We start from the raw sequence: 20,725 nt of genomic DNA on the forward strand, positions 1-20,725 counted from the left end.
TATTCGTAGTTTACGTTAAAGACAAGGCACTGAGACTCAGCAAGGCATGCTGGGTTTTGCACACAACCCAGGGTAAAACGGAAGTCGTTGATGGATTGAGCAAGTGATTTACCCTGTTCTTGCCAAGGTGTTCAAGTTGGCCTTGGAGATCATCCATTTCAGCCCTCAGTTGAGATTTTTCTTTCTCGAGTCTGAAAACAAGCGGTAGCATTTAATAAAAACAACGTTCTCCATTTGTATTTTAGTTTTCAGCCATCTTTTTTTTTTGTCAATATTGTATTTTTGAGAGGTTGCCCCATAAAATATTTCTCTCTTTTTCTTCTAAATTCAAGATATCCGTCGAGTGGGCGATAAAACAAAACTGTACAAAATGAAATCATGATTTACAATTATTTTTTTTTAATGGTTTGGAGTTAATGAGTAAATATACGTTTCGATTTAATTGATTTTTTTTTTAATCTTGTGAAGACATTTTTGTTTTTGCAACATTAATAGCACAAATTTAAGATAATTTGCATATCATCATTTTCAACAAAGGCCAAATCATATATAATACATATACATAAATAATAGAATATTTAATATATATTATTTATACATAACATATAATCTATCATATGTAAAACATGATATATAGTAATATATATATATGACAAAATATATACAATAATATATATACATTATATATAACACTATATGATATAATAATATATGTAAAAATATATACGATATATATATGATGCATATAGTTAATAATGTATGATATATATATTATATATGTGTAATAATAGGATATATGCATTATATATATAATAATATGAGATAATATGCTGTATATATGATATAACATAATTTTTATGTATGACATGATATATATTGATATATATATATATATAAATTATTGAATACATCAATGGTATCTACGATATACATAATATATATGTATAATGCATATAATCTATAGTATATATATATATATATATATATATATATATACACATACACGCGATTATATATTGCATTTGCGATGTATTGATTTGAGGAAGTCCTAATTACCTGCTCTTTACTTTCTGGAGCTGGTCAATTTGGTCACCGAGTTCATTAGTGGCTTCCTGGTTCTTTTTGCGGAGAACAGCGATTTGGGATTCATGTTGCATGGTTCCTTCTTCAAGATCACGACGCAGGCGCAAAAGTTCCTGTTCGCGTTTCTTGTTGAGTTCCATCTGGATGGCGAGCAAAGAAAACGATTCATTAGTTACAATGAATAAACAAGTTGATAAATTATGATATCAGAATGGTATTTATCTTATACAATCTGACAGATTCGGTTATTAGGGGAAGTAGCTTTTATGGAGTTATTTCGCTCATTATGTATACACACATATATTAAACAATAACATTACTTATTAGTGTTTTATCTACAGGATGTCTAAAAATGTATTCACGATTCAGTTGACGATAAAGCCTATATCTATGAATATTCATTAAAATCGAATAGTTTCGAACACAGAAGAATCAATGTAATTGACGAATCATGTTCGCAAATGTTCACACTAACGAATATTATTGTCCAGACAACGCTGATTACACGCACTAAGAAAACTACAAACGTTACGAAACAAGTCACCAAAGTCTATTTTTCAAGACACCCGTGTATGTTAAACTCCTATTTAATTCAACTTTACACAATATAATGGGGACTTTCTTGCATGACAATTAGTATATGCGATCTAAGTTGGGTGTTATCTAATTTGCATATCGCTTTTCGAAATGCCATTTTATTAATGAAGTATTCGTATTTTAAAATTCAATTATAGTTTCGATTTTTAATATGAATTGCTTTGTTTGGTTTTGAGAAAGATGATATAACTGTCTAATCTAAGTCAAATATTTTGTAATAGCTGGATTAAATGATAAAGGTCTTACCTGAGCAGCTGTGGCGCCACCGGCTTCATCCAAACGTTCACCAAGTTCTTCCAATTCACGGTTGAGTTCAGTACGTTGTTTCTCAACCTGTGTTAAGTGTGAAAGAAGTAAAACGCCGTTGAAATAAAAAATCAATTGGGAATCGCAGCAAAAGATAAGTCGGCAACATTTTTTTTTTTTTTTAAGAAAAATCTGGAAGTGGGTAAATGGGCACTTATATGGATATGGGGTTAGGCTTAGGGTACGCACAAACTGTTGTAAGTTTATTTTTATTTATTTTTTTTTTACAAAGGAGTCACCACTTATCAAGGCCCGGAGACCATTCGAGAATAAGGGTTAAAGAGTGTACAGTAGTCAATGGGACAATAATGTAGTAATTGTTAGTAGTGGAAATTTGCTAAATTGTATTACTTAAAGGGCAGCTTATGAAGAATTTGTTTACGTTGGACTTGAAGACGACCATATTGTAAGCTAAAAAGCATGGAATTATTGTTGTTGTTATTATTATTATTATTATTATTATTTATTTGAAATAACGTTTAGAAGTAAAATGTATTATTTTCAACGATTTCACTTTTCAACTCTTTAAGGTAAAACATGAGTTATGATTATTTTCTGCATTTATTGGGTGGACGTGGTTGAAATGTCTTTAAATAAAAGGCATCGTCTTTAAGGATTAAAGACACAGAAATGTGGAAATCTATATTCTCCTCATCGAAATTAAATAAGATATAATAAGATGTAATAAAATGTATTTACTTTTTATGGATGTCCATCGCGAACGAAGACGCCAGAATATTTGTGTATCCCGTTCGATAAAGATGAAACAATTTTCATCCCACGATAGGTTGATGCGTCACAAAGGTCGGAAAATGGGATTTGAAAAGCTACCGACCAAGACAAAGTGTACTCTGGCCTGCAAAAATTCCTAGGTAGCCAAGTTAGCATTGGCTGGTAGTAGCAATCGCTTCTCAAAAGGAGAAGGAAAGCCTGGGAGGATATACATCATAAAACTGTACAGCCATTTCTCAGTTAATAATAAGGAGCAATGCACCTTTAAAAAAAAGTGGCCTAGACTGTTAGGTAGGGTCCAGGGTGAAGACCTTTCCCTTTCCGGATGATAGCTAAAAGCCATCTCTGCTGTGCTTGTAACACGCTTATTCAAGTGCTCCGAGTATTGTAGTTAGGGAAGCTGTATAGTCTTGCGGGTCTATTTCCCAAACTCGAAAAGTTCGTGAAAATGGACAGACAAACAGTAAAAAAAAAAAAAAACTTTATACAGAGATAGATAAGAAAGTAGATAAATAGAAAGTAGCTAAGTAATAAGAACAATGCAGGTAATAAATAAATAAATAAATAAATAAATAAGCAGCCGAAGACGTTTCGTAATTTTGGTAACTTCGCAATCAGCCGATCATATTTGGCCTGTTCGCACACGAGCGTTTTTCAGCTGGGATATTTATAGCACCAGTTGCCAGGATCAGCTGCTGTTTTCTTATAACCATGAAAGGAGATTTCTCGTTTTCGAGATCGTGCAGGGAGGGGGGGGTGATATAGGGGATGCTAACAGATAGCCGTGGGCGGGGCATTTCGCGAAGAATTAGAGAGAATAAGGCGAGAAGAAAATTAAAAAAAATAACAGAAAAAGAGAGAAAAAAAGAAAGAAAGAAAGGAAACAAGAAAAAATAAAGAGAAAAGGAGATAAAAGGAGAGAGAGAGAGAGAGAGAGAGAGAGAGAGAGAAGGAAAGAGATTGCTTACCTTGGTCCTGGCCTGGCGTTCACTTTCGAGTTCTTCCTCGAGCTCTTCAATTCTGGCCTAAAAAGGCAAAATAAATAAAAACATTAACTATACGTATATATAACATTTATACAAATATTTTAAGTGTAATAATTTTTTTCCCCGTAAAATGTGAATTAATCATGATTAAAGGATATGTATTAATTAAAAATAAAAAAGCATGTTCTATAATTTACAGGTAAATATAATTACTTTTTTATATAAATAATTAAACATAGGTTTATGTAAAAACAATGGTTTGTGAAAATGTACACTATTGCATATGTTTTTTCGATTTATGAATAGCAATCTTTCTTTAAATCAGAAGCTCAATATTTAAGATATAAAAAACAGAGCACACACATATATATATTATTTTATATATATATTATATATAAACAAATGTATACATCTATTCAATATATATAGTAAAACCGTTTAAATAAAATTTCAGAATAGAAGCCGATTTTTACAAATATTTTGAAGCATGTTTTCGAAGCGTCTGGCATGAGACCTGAAACACACTTTTTTCTGAAATTCGATTTAAATGCTTTTATAGATCCACATACTCGTATACATTAAGCTCTTATTTATTGCATAAAAAATATTGAGCTTCTTTCTTTTTCCGCTTCAAGTTGAAGATAAAACTATATTTGGTTAATTCCATGTACGAATTTCTAAGTGCGTTTTCAATAAATTATTTAAATTAAGATTTTTATACAATATATATATATATATATATATATTCTTTAAATGATTAAGCCACATTTGTGCAATGCAGTTTTTACGAAATAATAAATATTTGTGTATGTACATATGTAAGTTTTCTTAAACATCTTGATTAAAAAAAAGGTGTACAGCTTTGTGCAAACGAATTTCGAAAAAGAAAAAGCGCATATTTTAATAGTAAACTTCCGAGTTCGTCGACATCTTAATAATTAGAAAACTAGGTATTTCAGCATAATCAGTTATATATTCTTTAATTAACTTAACCAACAATTCTATTCCAGTCATTTCTATTCAAACATATTTTTGAAGTCTGTTTGATCATTCAGCATTAACTTAATGCATGCATTTCCTTTGATATATTTAGTAACTGAACTGAATTAAGTTATTGTTAGTCGACCCAGTGATATGTAATTTGACATTTTCTAATTAGACGTAGTTTGTATTATCACTAACTAGCAGAGTTTACATCTGGATAAACTTTGCGTTTCATCCTGTCTTAATTTGAAGACGTCTGACTACGGAATTGTGTAAATTACTTCTAATAAAGAAATGCTTTTATTTATTTTTTTTTTTCTTTAATTGTGTTCAGTTTATTTTCTCGTCACTGATAAACACTAGCCTGCAAAATCATCATGTTCTTTAATAATAAACTATGGTTATGCACGAAGATATAAAAGTTAATGAAGTGCTAGTGAGACTTGAATTTATTTTTTAATAGCCTGCAAAATAAGTATAAATATGAGGCTTTCTTGGCTCAAATCGAATCAAACTTGAACCTGACAATTGATCCAGGCTTAACTTGTCTACGTCCATATTGATATTTTATAAATAAATATATAAACAGTAAGAAAGGAAGGTAAATAAAATAACGTGTATTACTGGCCAAGTGATTAACGACACGAACTGTAAACCTGGGTGTGTCAGGTTCGAATACAGTTCGTTCCACAGAAACAATTTCATCACGTCACACTTGACCTTGTGTCTGACCTCGCAGAGAGGAGCTGAATTAAGTTTGAGACATACTAGTAAGGATTTAACCCGAACCTCATAACGGTAATGGGCCTCTGATTTCGGCAGTCAAGGGTACAAGCTGCTAATATACCTACAAGTCAACCTGGTAATTAATCGTAAATACTAAATGATAAAGAAAAACGTTAAAATATTTCGAGAGTGACCTCTTTTCTTATCTAGTCCAATATGTAAGATTTTCTGTTGGATGTAGATGTGGTTTCGTTGAATAAAGTTAAAGAACTTGTATCGAAGAATATAATTTAGTCAGATTTCAAAGCTATTGAACGGAACGCTTAAATAATAACTTATTATAAATATATATATAATAAGGTAAAAAAATAAATATAAACATTGCTAATAATAAAATAAAATAAATAGTTGCATTTAAAAAATATTTCTGTGAAGGAGTGTTTTATATTACTGTAAGATTTTACAGAATGGCGCCAGGAAATTTGTAGAAATCTTATCTTGCTTTTATCTAATTCCAGAAAAAAAATCAGGTTTCTGTGACTCGGGCCGACCATCCTATTATATATTTATGTATTTGTTATTTTTGTTATTGTTTTTGTTTATGTTTATGTTTAGTAGAAAAAATGCGTTTTGAATTGCGTTTAACTTTGAAATAGTCAAATGTTTTGAAGGTGACATTGCAAATAGTTTTACATGTTTGTGGTTTTGTTTCTATGCGTGAAACATCTTATACAAAGATATTCTCATTTTTTATGTTTTGAGGAGTACATAAAGTAATTTTATATATATATATATATATATATATATATATATAATACAATACCTAGGTATAAAGGGCATAAACATCCCTAATTGATGTAATCTTATTATATGAGCGATTAAATTTATATGCATTAGTATATATTTTTATATTGTCATTTTTCCCTTATATATATATATATATATATATATATATATATATATGCTTTAAACAAACAGTTTATTTATTGTAAAGCATTGTTCAAAAAGGCATTGAGCAGTGTATATAAGTGGAAAGATTAAGTCCGTTACAAAATTCTATACTAAAAGAATATATATATATATATATATATATATAAGAGTAGGTAGTAGTTTGCTTGAAGCATTGTTGGTAAAGGAATATATGGAAGTTCATATATATAGTTTCTATTCGTATGCATCTTTGTTTGCCGCATGGTATTAGTGTTCCTATTTCTAAATATCTCGGTGTCATTTTAAAAAGAAAACAAGTTATTCTCGCGCTTTTGTAGATTTCCAATATGGCGGGTTTGTTGCGAGCCAGGGAATTCTTCGAAAGAATGAAACACAAATATGGTTATACTGAATCTCTTGAAATTCTTATTTTTTATCTGCATTATTTTTAACCCCTTTATATAGTCTTTTGTATATTGTGGTTGTTTTGTTTGTTTGTTTGTTGTTTGTATCAAACCAATACTACAATGTGTTGATCGTGTCTGCAAAATAATTTTGGAAAAATATGTGTGTACATTGGTTTAATAATATTTAGTTCGTAAACTTATTGTTAATTTAATTAAAAAAGAAATTTGGAATATCTATCCGATATCCGTATAACGACGAAATTGAATTAAAATAAACTGACTGCTTATTTCGGTTAAATCTGAGCTCACTAAAAAACGGAATGCCCAAACATGTCAGTGACTATGTAAGCGTATTAAACAAAATTCATCGCCTATGTATATATATATATATATATATATATATATATATATATATATATATATATATAATTTTTTCATATATTAGTATTTTATGATTAGATATATAAAATTATTTAAAAACTGATCGTCTTTATATAAATCATATTCCTTTACTATTATGCATAGCAGTTTCATGACCAAATATATTATTAGACGTTAGTTATTTTAAATTTTGTTTTATAAGTATTTACTTGTAATAACCTGAATTTTTAAGGTTATAGTTAGTTTTTATTTGTAATAATTTGATGTTTTAAGGGTATTATTAGGTTTTATTTGTAATAACCTAATGTTTTAAGGTTATGATTAGGTTTTATTTGGAATGACCTGCTATTTTAAGGTTATAATTATGTTTTATTTGTAATAATCTAATGTTTAAGGTTATAATTAGGTTTTATGTGTAATAACCTAATGTTTTAAGGTTATAATTAGGTTTTATTTGTAATGACCTGATGGTTTTGTGAAGATTAGGCTTTGACCTTTATCTGGTATAATTGTTTTCATTTTATAAATCTATATTTTTTTTAGAATATAGAAAAGAATAGTTGCTCGGCTACAAGTTTATTATAATTATTGTTGTGTTACCTTTGTTTTTATATTCAGTAAATCTTTTTAAATAAATGCACTCCAAATCTGAAGGTATCACATTTAATACTTTTCTATGTATATCTAATATGTAATATCTCAATTACCATACGTATATCACGTCAATTAATTAACCTACCTTTTTATTATGTTTTTTGTTCTCGTTTTTCCATGATATAATTTTGTCATTTATATTGTACTTCAGAGATGCACATTTTTCACGAATAATACATTAAACGGTTTTTTGTTTTTTTTTAATTCTTATTCCTCTTATTCTACAAAGATGGTTGGACATCGAAAAGTTAGACAGTAGAAAAGAAATAAGATAAAAGTGTCGAACTAGTGAAATAATAAATAAAGAGCTGTTTTTAGTTACAGGAAAGCAAAAGTGAATAATTAGCTACGAAGCCAAAGCGATATTTGAAGTGCGTAGAAAGAGAATTGGAATTGAAGAAATATTACGAAAACTAATCCGATACAATAATACAACGATAGACAAGACAAAGAAAATAGAAATAAGAATTAAAAATAATGAATCTGAGAATTGATGAGAATGATATAATAGTATTGGAATCTGGCGCAGTTCGTGTAACTCCGGCATTTGTGAATCGTTTCCATTTTTGTGCAAATCCGTGTATTTGTAGACGTTCCCAATATTGCTGATGACATAATAGCAAAAATAGGTATTTGCAAATGGCACAAGGCCAAGCTGTTTTTAGTTTTACTTTTCATGTTTTGCCAATTTTTGTTAACGAGTTAGCCTTCTGCGAAAAGCTGAGAAAGAGCTGAATTCGATAATTGGCGGCCATTTTGTTTTTATCATACAATGTTATGTAATATCGTTTGCCTCATTTTCTGTTGTTTTTTTCAACGACAATAAATGTACTAAATATCATTGTTTTAAAAAACTAGGGTTTAGTTTGTTTTTGTTTTTTGTGAGATATCTTTCTTTGTGGTTTTCCTTTCGTTTTTTTTTTTCAGGAAGGAGAAAATAGCGAATTAGATGCAAGCGAATCTTTAAAGAAATGAAGCGTTAGCACAGATGAAGGAAATGAAACAGATAAAAAAAGAAAGAAAGCGGAAATATTAAGACGACATACTTCAAGAAGTGATTTTAATCCGGGCGAAAACAAGGCAAGGTCAGACGCTTCCCGGATAACTTTTTTTGACTTTGCACTTAGCTTGGGATTAATTGGCGCTTCATAATGTCTATAGAGCAATGGATGTGACGAGATATTTTCCAGCACAGCCGGACTCGTACCCCGGAACTCTCTGCTCATACTTCCCAACAGGTCAGTGAAATCCGTAGTCCTGTGAGGAGTAAGGCGATTGCTAAAAGAAGCCGCTGAAGAGGTTCTCGAATAAGCGGATTGATCGTGTTTACCAGTGGTCAGTTCGTCTTCGTACATTTTAGCGTGAGAAGGGTCAAGTGTGGATTGTTGTTGAGGTTGAGGTTGAGGTTGAGGTTGTGGTTGAGGTTGAGGTGGTGCTTGAGGTGGAGGGCTGTCAACTTTGGGTGGTGGTTGATTACTGTCAACCGTTGGAAGAGGTGGAGAAGGAGGGCAAGGCGAAGCCACACGGGGTGGGCTTGCCTCTCGGGTAACCTGGACCGGTTCTGGTTCTTCTACTGCAGGTGTTGGTCCAGTAGCGACTGGTGTTTCCAGGGGTTGATTTTCGGATTGTTGTTCGATTGCGTTCGTTTCTTCAGTAGATGCCATGGAAGCAAAGTTAATTCATCTAACTGTTTAACTACCTCTCCCAGTTTCTTTTCAGGTTACTGATTTTTTGTTTTGTTTTGTTTTTAAGAAACAATTTCAATAAGTAGTATGTATAAGCGAAAGACTATGGTTTTGTGTTGAAAGAAGGAGAAGAGCTTTAACCCTTGGCTGTGTCAGTAGGTGGCGGCGAAGTGGAAGCGCTGTAAGTTTCGTGCTGTTTTGTTTTGAGTATATTCCACCAGAGTAAAATAATTGTAGAAGTCAGAACTGTGTTGGTGTGTGTCGAAGTGAAAGCAATAGTTGGTTTTCCAGGTGTTAACTAAGTGCTGTATAATTTCACTTCAAGTCCAGGTAGGAACAGAAGGTAATCCCGGAAATGAGATTCGAAAGCCACTTGGTTGTAGAATGTTCTACTTTCTCAGCCACCAGCCGCTTATATACGTGGAAAGGTATTTACCACCCTGGGTGTGTGGAGGAGGTTAAGGTAGACGTCTGTGTGTATGCGAGTATATATATATATATATATATATATATATATATATATATATATATATATATATATATTTACATATATATATATAGTGCCTGCTTAGCGGAGGTGAGGCACGTGTAGTGTTGGGTCGATGGGTGGGCTGGTCCAGGAGCAATGGACTTGCTTTAAAAGGAGGCTATTTTTCAACAGTTATGTAAATGAGTCACGATCATCATCATCATCATCAACATCATCCTCATGATGATGCTCATCATCATTATAGTTGTAGTCGTTGGCACGATCCGTCCCCTACACTTTCACCACTCTCGACCCCCTCCTCTATTTCCTCCTCCTCCTCCTCCTTTTCTTGGCTGCGTCTGCCCATTTCTCAACCAATCAGAAACCCGCTTCCTTCTTCCTGGGTGTAACGTGATACGCAGCAAACATGCAGTCAGTGCTCAGACTTGACTTGGTAGTGAAATTTCTAGAAAATTCTTTACATTTGTTTGTTGATTTTTTTTATTGGCTCTGTTATCATCATCATCATTATCAATCATCATCATCAATTATTACTACTACTACTACTACGATAATAATTATCTTTATTGTTCGTTTTTTTTTTAATATTCTTTTGATCTTAATATCTACACATAATTTTTTTCATTCTTCTTATTAAGCCAATTTCCATATAGTTTTCTCATACACATTCCAATACTTTATTTCGTGTTTAAAACAAATAAACCTATTCTATTATATATATAAAAAAAAACGATGGCAAAGAAATTAACACACACACACACATATAAATCCATTTATACATCTTCTACCTTCGCTTTTCTATATCTTATTATAGCTATGTATGCCCGTCTGTTCGTCTAACCTCATAAATATGTGCGACCCCCCTCTTTCACTATATATAGATAAGGAATGCAAGTATTTCAGCGAAAAGTTTATTTAGGTTCGCTATTGAAGCGCACCTTCCCTTTAAAGACATTACTCATGAAATGCTGACTAACGCTTTCCTATTCTTTGAAAATGGTTAAGTCTGTTATTTGGCGGAATCTAGACAAAACTGTCTGCGAATACATTCAGAACAGAAAGTCGAATCTTGGAAACCATTTTTATTCGGAAGCGAACAAATCACCATTGCAATTCTTTTAATTCCGAATTTACGAATGGGCTGTTTTATTTTATTTTATTTCATTTTTATTGTATTTTTATTTTTGTTTTACTGCAGATATCAAGCGATACAACGCGAAATCGAATAAAAGCGAAAAGGGGCGAAAATATTCTTAAGATCTTTCTATTTGGTCTGCACGTGTAGCAAAAACAACAACAAAAATGCCGTTTCAAACTTAAGCATGACAGACCAACGAAAATGCCGCTTCAAACTTAAACTTGGCAAACCAACGCAAATGCCATTTCAAACTTAAGCTGACGGAATAAAGAAAATGCTGTTTCAAACTTAAGCATGGGAGACCAACGAGAATGCTACTTCAAAATAAGGGTTACAGACAAACCAATGGACAGATTTACTTATAGAGATGATTGGGTTGATTCTATCTATCTATCTATCTATCTTTATACATTCTACAAAGAATTTCATTTTATTTCCGTTTCTGCCAGGTCTTTTGAGAAAAAGAAACAGAAGTCCTTACAACAAGTTAAGCATGAAGATATACAACGAGTCTATATACGTATATGGGGAAGTAAATAAAATGTAAGTAGTGGGTAGGGGTGGGGGGATCTTGCAATGCGATGTTTCATCTTCATCTTATCCGTCCAATATAGAACCCCCTCCCCTACTTACAAGTCTATTTTTGGAGATAACCCCATACTCCCTCGCCCGCTTGTAACTCTTGCAAAACGCTTCCTCGTTATCTTCCAAGAGATGCCACGTTCCTTCACATCTCCTCGCATACCCGATTGACGTTCTTGCGTCCTCCCCCTTTACCCGACACCCGCCTGACAACGACCCAGCCAACTTTCTAGTACTTTTTTCTGTGAATGCGATGCTTACTAAGCTCACCAACCTTGACACCCTTCGCTCTTCTTCATCATCCCCCGCTAATTCCTAACCTCGACCAGCATACTGATAAAGAAAAGGTCTGTTAGTCTATCTATCTGTGCCTCTTCTTGACTCACTGTCTTTTTTTTAGTCGGCAGGTTTTACCTATATTATTTAATTACGTATTTACATACATACCGACATCCGGGTTTTTTTTAGTTACTTATGAATCAAGTATACAAAAAAAAAAAAGTTTCTTTCGCTTTTTTTGAGTTCCTAAGTTCTTTCACCTTATCAAGCGAGGTATTTCTTTTCTGTGAGCCGCCATAAGCATTCCTACAGTCATTTTTTTTTTTAATTTTTAAACTTACAATCCCATATTTTTTACCTTCACGCGTGGGCAAAGCTAGACAGAGAGACGTTTTTTGTTTTTTTTTTAATATAGAGAGATTCAGTTCCCCAAAATAAGACACTCTGTATTTGTAATATAAAATTGCCTCATTCTGAAAAGCTTTCTTCTCCTCCAGTTGAGGACGAGAAAGATACTGCATTTTTATTCTAGATAGAAATCAAAAAGATGTGTGTATCTTCACGAGACCCTCCTCATTCTAGAAAGTTGTATATGATGTAAACCCGCTCATATGTCTAGCAAACATTAAATGTCTTGCTAATTTATTCTTTATTTTAATATTACTCGCATGCTGAAAAAGCTAATACAATTACGTAAGAGTGAGAAAAAAAGGGAGATAACCCAAATCTTATAACTAGCTACGAAATAGGAGAAATAGACAACGGGATCAAAGAATAGAGGCAGAAATGTTTCTTATTTATTTGTAATTCTTTTATTTATCACTGCTAATTTGTTATATGTAAGTTATATAAACGCGAGATATTTTATCTTATGCGCGTCATTCCCATCTTTATTTAATTGTGGTTAGCTTGAAAAAGGTTTACTATGAGAGCTACATATAATAAAGACGATGCTTTAAAGTCTGGTGTATTCAGACATTTTCTAGTTTACCTTATGATGAAGTTCTAAAGGAAACGTAAGACGCCAGACAATATTTTTTTTTTTTGTATTTTATCAGTTCTTTTTGCAGATATATTTATTTGTAGATCATATTTTTCCACTATATATATATATATATATATATATATATATATATATATATATATATATATATATATATATATGATGGTAGCAAATTCGTTCTCGAATATTGCCATTACTTAATATAGATAAGCCCGGCCAAACTCAGGCATTCTTTGGCACAAATGGTGCAGACGTGAGCACCACTAGCAGCAGGTGCTGGACGATTACTTTCAAACCGCCCACAATCTTGCACGTCTGCCCAGAATTGACATATATATATATATATATATATATATATATGCATGCACATTTTGTTCTTTGTACTCATCCTTCAGTTTTTATGGAATACGTTTGGTTTGCTTTCTTTTTTGAAAAAGAGACAACCCTCTTGAAATCATCAACATACGAGGATTTGTAATTTAAATTGCTGCCTTCGGTTGTCTGTTTTATTCATACGAGACGTCACTTCAGCAGCTTGGTATTTTATATTGCTATCAACTTTCTTAAACATTCACATATATAATAACATAATATATACTATATAATAATAATAATAATAATAATATAATAATATCGTTGGCACTAACTAAAATACAAATATAGTAACAGATTATTTGAAACTATTGTAAGCGTTTCCTGTATTTTTTTTTTTTTTTTTTTCATGCCTTCTAGGTCATATTCTAGCCGATGTTTCGAACTTAAATAATATCTAACTAATGGAGGAGGAGGATTTGCGATTTTTTTAATGTTCACGAATACTTTTCTTTTAATAGTTCAAATCGTTTTCATATATGCAGATATTATGCGTGTACATTTGTGCCGTTGACTCATGGTCTAGCAGTTTTCTCTGTCATCTTCCCACCTCAGCCTCACACTTTCGTCTTGCAGTTGAGGAAGCTGGTGAGACGCTGCTAAACAACGTAGAACAGAATTCTTCCTCATTCCACAGACTATTGTTAACGTTTCCTGTTTTTGGTATTCAACTAGACTCTGCATACCGGGATCGCGTTTTTGGCAAGTTTCCCATAAGCCGATTCATTGCGTTCCGTGCCAAAACGGTAACTATTTAAATATCATCCGACTGGTACCAAGCGGCTTTCATTTTACTGGAGACTCTTGGAAGCGAAACACATCGAATGGTGCAGCACCTGTTTTGAATTTTGATGTGATTTTTGTTCCGTTTTTAACAAAACAGATACCTTTACTCCGGACTCGAATTCAAGCTAGCATACAGCTATATTTTTTTAGAAAACAACGCAAAACACTTCAATATTTACAAGTTTACGAATCTTAGGTAATATTGCTTTTTTTTTTTACTAGTGATTCGCCGTTTATGAAGGCCCAAACTCGAGGATACGGGTTTGACAGATGGATGATGAGGTAAACACATTGAGGACCGAAAACGATGCTTGAAACTGGGAAAAATTTGAACGGCTCACCAAAACTTGTTAACATTAGACTAGAAAGCGACCATGTTGTAGTCAGCTTGGGAGCAGTATTGTATTCCACACAGAGGAAGAAAATAACATTTACAGTAGGCTTAGCTAAACGAGTTTTTCTCTGTGTATGTGTTTTCTTTGCTGTGAATATTTTACAAGAAGAAAACAGATTTGAGCTCAGTCGGGAAGCCACTATGAAAATCACTGAAGATTATTTTTTTTAATTATTATCAGTTCTACGTCTGCATAACACGATTCTCGTGTTAAATTAAATGAGTGGCGTAGATCAAGAGGAGATAACTACTTTTCATTCTTTATCTATCCGCAAGGAGGTGCTTCCAGTTTTTATCAAAGTCTTCAAGGCGAATACTTTCATTTTCAAGTTCCATGACATTCCTCTGAAAAGGGCACTTTTAAAACGGAAGTCAAAGGGGCAGATTCTTGGGCACCCTTAGCAACCCCATCTGCATGTTCGTGTATATAATTTTTTTCTGTCGATTTAACTGCTTAATTTGCTTGGCTGGTAGCTATCATTAGGAATCAAGAGAGAACTTCCAGGATTCTCTGCATGATTTTTTGCCAGTCTTTATTAGTATTAGAAAGTATAAAGTGAAATGAACACATTTTAAAAGCAAATAAAAGAAGGAAATAAAAAAAATATAGCTACTAGTAAATTAAAAAAAAATCTTTGAAAGCCAGACATGGTATTAGTGGTGTTCGACGTGTACAGAAATTTAAAAAAATGAGATGATTTTTTATAAGAGAAAAAAAAAGCACCTATTCATATATTTTAAAAGAAAAAAAAAAGGGAAAAAAATCTTTGAAAGCCGAACTAATTATTAATAGTGTGTAGAGTTTAGAGAAATCTTTTTTAAAAATGGGATAAATTTTTTATGAAAAAAAAAGCACGTGTCCGCAAAAGAAAAAAAAAGAAAAAATATGTGCAGAAAAGACATAAAAGTGCGAATCGCTATTTAATTTCTAATTCTTTTCTTTTTAGACCTACGCGAGAAGACGAAGCAAACACAGACACAAGCACAAATACAAGCTTTATATTATATATATTTATATATATATATATATATATATATATATATATATATAAGTCGTTGTTACAAAGAAAAAGCGAATTGCAGTTATTTTCGATTCTTTTTGCATTTGTCTCCGTTTTTAATATGAATATCAATACACAAAAAATATGTATAGAAGTATATATATATATATATATAGTCTTTGAAGTTTTTAACATTTGAAACCACACAAAAAATTATTTTTTATCATTCATTAAAAAAAACATCTAGTCAGTAAGTCATTTAATCACCTGCAATCACTGCATCAACTCTCAAATTTACTATAATACCAATTTTTATATTTTTTAATATTTTTTAAGGGATCATCAGTTGTTTACCATGAAACACTGTTTCGGGGATTTAAAAACAAAACAGTGTATTACATCATGGCTCCCCAGCAGTGTTGATCAAACACCACCACCCTTATCTTAGGAAGAAGACAAGTTACAAATATATATATATATAAGTTTGTAATCTCTAGTTACTAGTAACTAGCTGACCGAAACATGTTCATAAATGTGTAACGACACATTATTGCTTATGCAAAAAAACAAATAGAAGTATATATATATATATATATATATATATATATATATATATATATATATATATATATATATATATAAACGCACTTATTTCACATTATTGCAATTAGTTGATTCAGATTTAGCTCCTTTATTTGGTTTCAACGCGGGAAGGAGTTATAGACTAGAGAATTGATGTTCATATTTTTTGCCAGCGCAGTGGAAAATTCAGAAACGAGCCTATCAAAACTGGTCGGACATTTTCAGAATTAGCTCTGCTTTTTGACATGCTTTTTAAAGCCTAGCACCTACATCTGTTATATTTTTTTGCTTAAGTCGACCAAATGCCAGACTATAGTCAACGAACCTGACGTTTTAGTTCGTGCATTTACCTCTGGGTGGCGCGGCACCAAATCTGTAATTAAAGTTATAGTTTTTCCATGCATTTTATGAATTTTATTGCTAATTTTAAATGTGGAGATTTTGATGTAAAATGTTTGTAGAAAACGCTTTTACGCTTTTTTTTGGCGCACGATATATAGGAATCGTTTTTGTTGTTACTTTTGTTATGCTGTTACTAAGAAGCTTCAAACAAAGCGTATACACTTTTTTTTTTTTTTTTTTTTTTTTTTTGCAGCGCTAGAAAATCTTGTAAGTATGTGCAGGAATAGCGTAGAGCGATAATTACCTGGAGTTCCTTGATCTTCTTCTGGAGTTGGGCAACGAGGTTTTGTTCATCTTCAAGTTTGGAATTGAGACCGTTAATCTCCATATCCTTCCTAAAAGGCGCAAAAGAAGAAAGATACAAATATGTAATATAGCCGTAACATCAAAACATATACAGGATGTTCCAAATAAATCTTGGGAAAATTTCACATCCTCATATCTGCTTTACTATGAACGACAGTAAGATAAAAGTAGTGTCCTTTTTAAGCTAAATGTATTAAGTTTTCTTTTTTGTTTTGTTTTTTTGTAAGGCTATTGATTTTTTTCATTTTTTTTTCCGGATCCTTATCCTTAATAATTCTCGAAATATTCAATGTCAAAATGTGTACAAGACTTGTATAATGTATATAAAAAATATTATTTTAAAAGAAAATAAGTAATTTTAAAAGGAAAATGGTACTTTATCAACCCGCGATTTCCACAAAGTTACTCGGGTGTGCCTGGCAGATGACGGGAAAAACCGGAAACGGTCGACAAGTAGTTTTCTGGATATTAAAGCATTTTTTTCCAATGTATTATCTAATGAATTTCAATGGTGATCGCCATTATTAATGTGGGGTGGGGGAACAAATTGTGCTTTTGTTTTGTTTTGTTTTTGTTTTTTGTAATAAGGTTCGCCCAGCACTTTTCCGGTTATTCCCGTTATTTGCAGAAGCATCAGGAAACTAATTAAGGAGAACATGGAGGATGCTGCAAAAGTTTACGTTCCATTAGTTGGAACTTAATTATGGTAAAATGAGAACTCTGCGATAATAAACTGTTAAGTTTGCAGGTTGAAAAAAGTAACGTAGAAAGCAATACAAATGACGACTCAACAAACAAAGGTAGATCAAATAAGAAGTGCATTAGGAAAAGGTATATTTACAGGATATTTACATAATGGTGTCAAATAAGAGAGTCTTTGCTGGATAAACATATCTGCCTTCGGTGGCTTCTGGTGAACACACACTCAGACTAACTGAGTCTTCCTATTTATGTGTAATTACTATCCACATATGCAAATGAATGTGTGCTACCACAACATAAACTATAAAGTGCCATGTTTTCCTTGCTTCATTAACTAATGTGGAAGCTTTTCATCAAAGACAGGAAACGATAATTGATTTAATAGAGTGCATACTGACTAACCGAAAGTTGGAAAAATAATTTTTTTCAAGTTTGAATTATACTAAGACTTCGTACATTAAGTCATCTGAAGATTGCCAAGAGAGCATGAAACCATGGTTATGGCCTATTAAAATATGCAATTCTTTTAACTATATATATATATATATATATATATATATATATATATATATGAAATGCAGTAGTATTATAGATTGAATAATACTGTAAGTCCAAGTAAATACTAGTATCATTTTTATAAGACAATGTGAATTAGATAAAGAAAGCTATATATATATATATAATATATATATATAATATATATAATATATATAATATATATATATAATATATATATATTATATTATATATATATAATATATTATATTATATATATATATAATATATATATTATATTATATTATATTATATATAATATTATATTATACACATATATATATAGAAGGTAAATAAAAGAAAAGAAGCACTAACTTTCTGCCAGCATCTTCAAGGTCCCTCTTGACACGCTCAAGATCCTCGACGGTTTCCTGGGTTGTCTTAAGATCTTGCTCAACCTTGCGTTTGGCTTTCTCAACATCACCACGGATCTTCTTTTCGCGCTCGAGGTTGTCTTCGAGTTCGTCAAGAGTTTGTTCAAGCTTGGTCTTCAGTTTGCTGAGGTGGTTGACCTTGTCCTCCTCGGCCTGCAAGTCCTCAAGGGTCTTCTTCTGCACCTCTTCAAGGTTCTTTTTCTCCTTGTTCAACTTGGAGAGATGTTCGTCCTGTGTGGCCATCTCATCTTGAAGGGTCTTGATTTGGTTATCCTTGGTGGTCTTCTCTTGCTCGGCCTATAAAGACAGCGGGAAGAGAACCAAACACAAGTGTTATAATAATGTTCTCAAGGAAATGAATGTTGGTACGTATTTATTCATTATATAACAAATATCATTCTATGAATATACAAATTGTATTTCTCGATAGATATTAGGCAAAAACTTGTTCATAGGTATTCGAACTAAAAACAATAGTAGTTATAAACACTACGAACTTAAGAGATAATTTAAAAGCTCAATATAAAAATTACCTTCAAAATTGGAAGATCATTTAAAAGCTCAATATAATAGATTTTGCAATTAAAGAAATAAGAAAAAATAATGGAATTAAAATTGAATAAATTACAATATTTGTTTGCAATATTCATTGATCCATTAAACTCAAATAAGAAATTATAATAATAAAACTTCTTGGATTGTTAAAAATATATCTATATTACATTAATATTATTGATATATATATATATATATATATATATATATATATATATACCTCTCTCTCTCTCTCTATATATATATATATATATTCATGTAATAGATGTTATTTTTTTTTGTTTTTGTTTGTGATACTTTTTGAATTAATTCAACTATTTACACGAAAGTGCATTTTTACCTAAATGCGAGCTGGAAATAATTTTCCCTTTGGCCAATTTGGTAACCCCAAATGAGGAGCAGCACACGTACTGTTTAAAATATAACTATCCACTAGTGGATAATTATATTTTAAACATTCATATAATATATATGCATGTAATATATGTATGTATATATATATGTCTGTGTGTGTATATATATATGTGTGTGTATATGTATATATATTTGTGTTTGTGTGTGTGTATACACACACATTATTATTTGTTTATTTGCATGTAATATATGTATATATATATATATATGTGTGTGTATGTGTGTATATATATGTGTGTGTGTATATGTGTATATATATATTTGTATGTGTGCGTTTGTGTGTGTGTACACACACACATTATTATTTGTTTATTGTTTGTTTATTTTCTTTTTCTTTTGTGTTTGGAATGCGGAAGAATTTTACCTTGGCCAAACCAGCTTCCAAGTCCTCAACATCTTTCTTGAGTTCGTTAATTTCTGCTTCGCTCTTTTTCTTCTGGGCAGACAAGTCAGCGGCGGCGTCTTCCTCGTCCATGAGTTTGTCTTCGAGTTCCTTGATCTGGGTCTCGAAGTCGCTCTTCTGCTTGATAAGTTGCTCGATCTTCTCTTCAGCGTCGGCCAAGTTGTCCTCGCCGGAAGACATGGAAATGATCAAGTCGTTCTTCTGCTGCATAAGGACGGTGTTCTGTTCCTCAAGTTCTTTGCGCATTTGTTCGCAGCGAGCGAATTCTTCCTTCATCTTGGCGAACTCTTCGGCTGCTTTCTTGTTCTCTTCCTCTTGGCGGGCCATACCCAAAAGAGGCTTGACCTGATCAAGAAAGAATTAAAATAAATGACAGATGTGGAAAATGAAACACATCTATTTATTTACTAAATGAAGAATTCTCTAATTTTTTTTTTAAAACATTAAACCATCGTTGTGAATATCTGTCATTCGATTGTGAATATCTATCTGTCATTCGATTTTGTTTGGTTGCTTTGTCGTCTATTTAATACCAAATCAAATAATTTTGAAAAAAGTTTTGAAGCTTCAAGTTCTTTATAACTTCAATTATTTATCTAGTTTTATTTTACGGCATATCAACTCTTTTTTTGGTTATTTAATTCCGACTCCATTAATTTTGGAAAATAAGGTTTTATGCTTCGAGTTTTTTGTATCTACAAATATTTATTCATGGTGTTTGGTTTGGTTTGGTTGTTTTATAGAGGAAATTTGTTGATTTTTTTTTTACTTTACGGAACATGATTGAGTTTTGCACAGAGAAAGGAAAGAAGAACGATATCAATGTTCGGCGCAGTCTAGGCCAAGCAGCTAGTATTTTTTGAATTTGAGTCAACTGATAAGCGTGTTCTTCTTTTCTTAAATACTATGTCCGGCG

General features: G+C 31.8%; 1 protein-coding gene across 32 annotated transcripts in view; it reads right to left on the minus strand.

Moving 5' to 3' along the window:
• LOC145265579 (uncharacterized) overlaps positions 1 to 20,725 on the minus strand; it is a 101,482-nt gene that overhangs the window by 20,512 nt on the left and 60,245 nt on the right. For 24 of the 32 annotated variants that reach the window (XR_013864678.1, XM_080121559.1, XM_080121583.1 and 21 more), the window contains exons 22-28: positions 19,771 to 20,154; positions 18,379 to 18,734; positions 16,745 to 16,835; positions 3,687 to 3,743; positions 1,927 to 2,013; positions 1,057 to 1,223; positions 113 to 191 (exon numbers count right to left, since the gene is read on the minus strand). Coding sequence is in view for 31 of the 32 variants with exons in the window: in XM_080121559.1 (XP_079977685.1) it covers positions 113 to 191; positions 1,057 to 1,223; positions 1,927 to 2,013; positions 3,687 to 3,743; positions 16,745 to 16,835; positions 18,379 to 18,734; positions 19,771 to 20,154 (1,221 nt within the window). In the remaining variant the exon portion in view is untranslated. The remainder of the gene's footprint in view (positions 1 to 112; positions 192 to 1,056; positions 1,224 to 1,926; positions 2,014 to 3,686; positions 3,744 to 16,744; positions 16,836 to 18,378; positions 18,735 to 19,770; positions 20,155 to 20,725) is intronic. The other 8 variants (XM_080121569.1, XM_080121577.1, XM_080121578.1 and 5 more) reach the window with 1 other exon arrangement.

Source organism: Euprymna scolopes, chromosome 40, assembly GCF_053919585.1.
Source record: "Euprymna scolopes isolate OS-2025 chromosome 40, ASM5391958v1, whole genome shotgun sequence".
NCBI lineage: Eukaryota > Metazoa > Mollusca > Cephalopoda > Sepiida > Sepiolidae > Euprymna > Euprymna scolopes.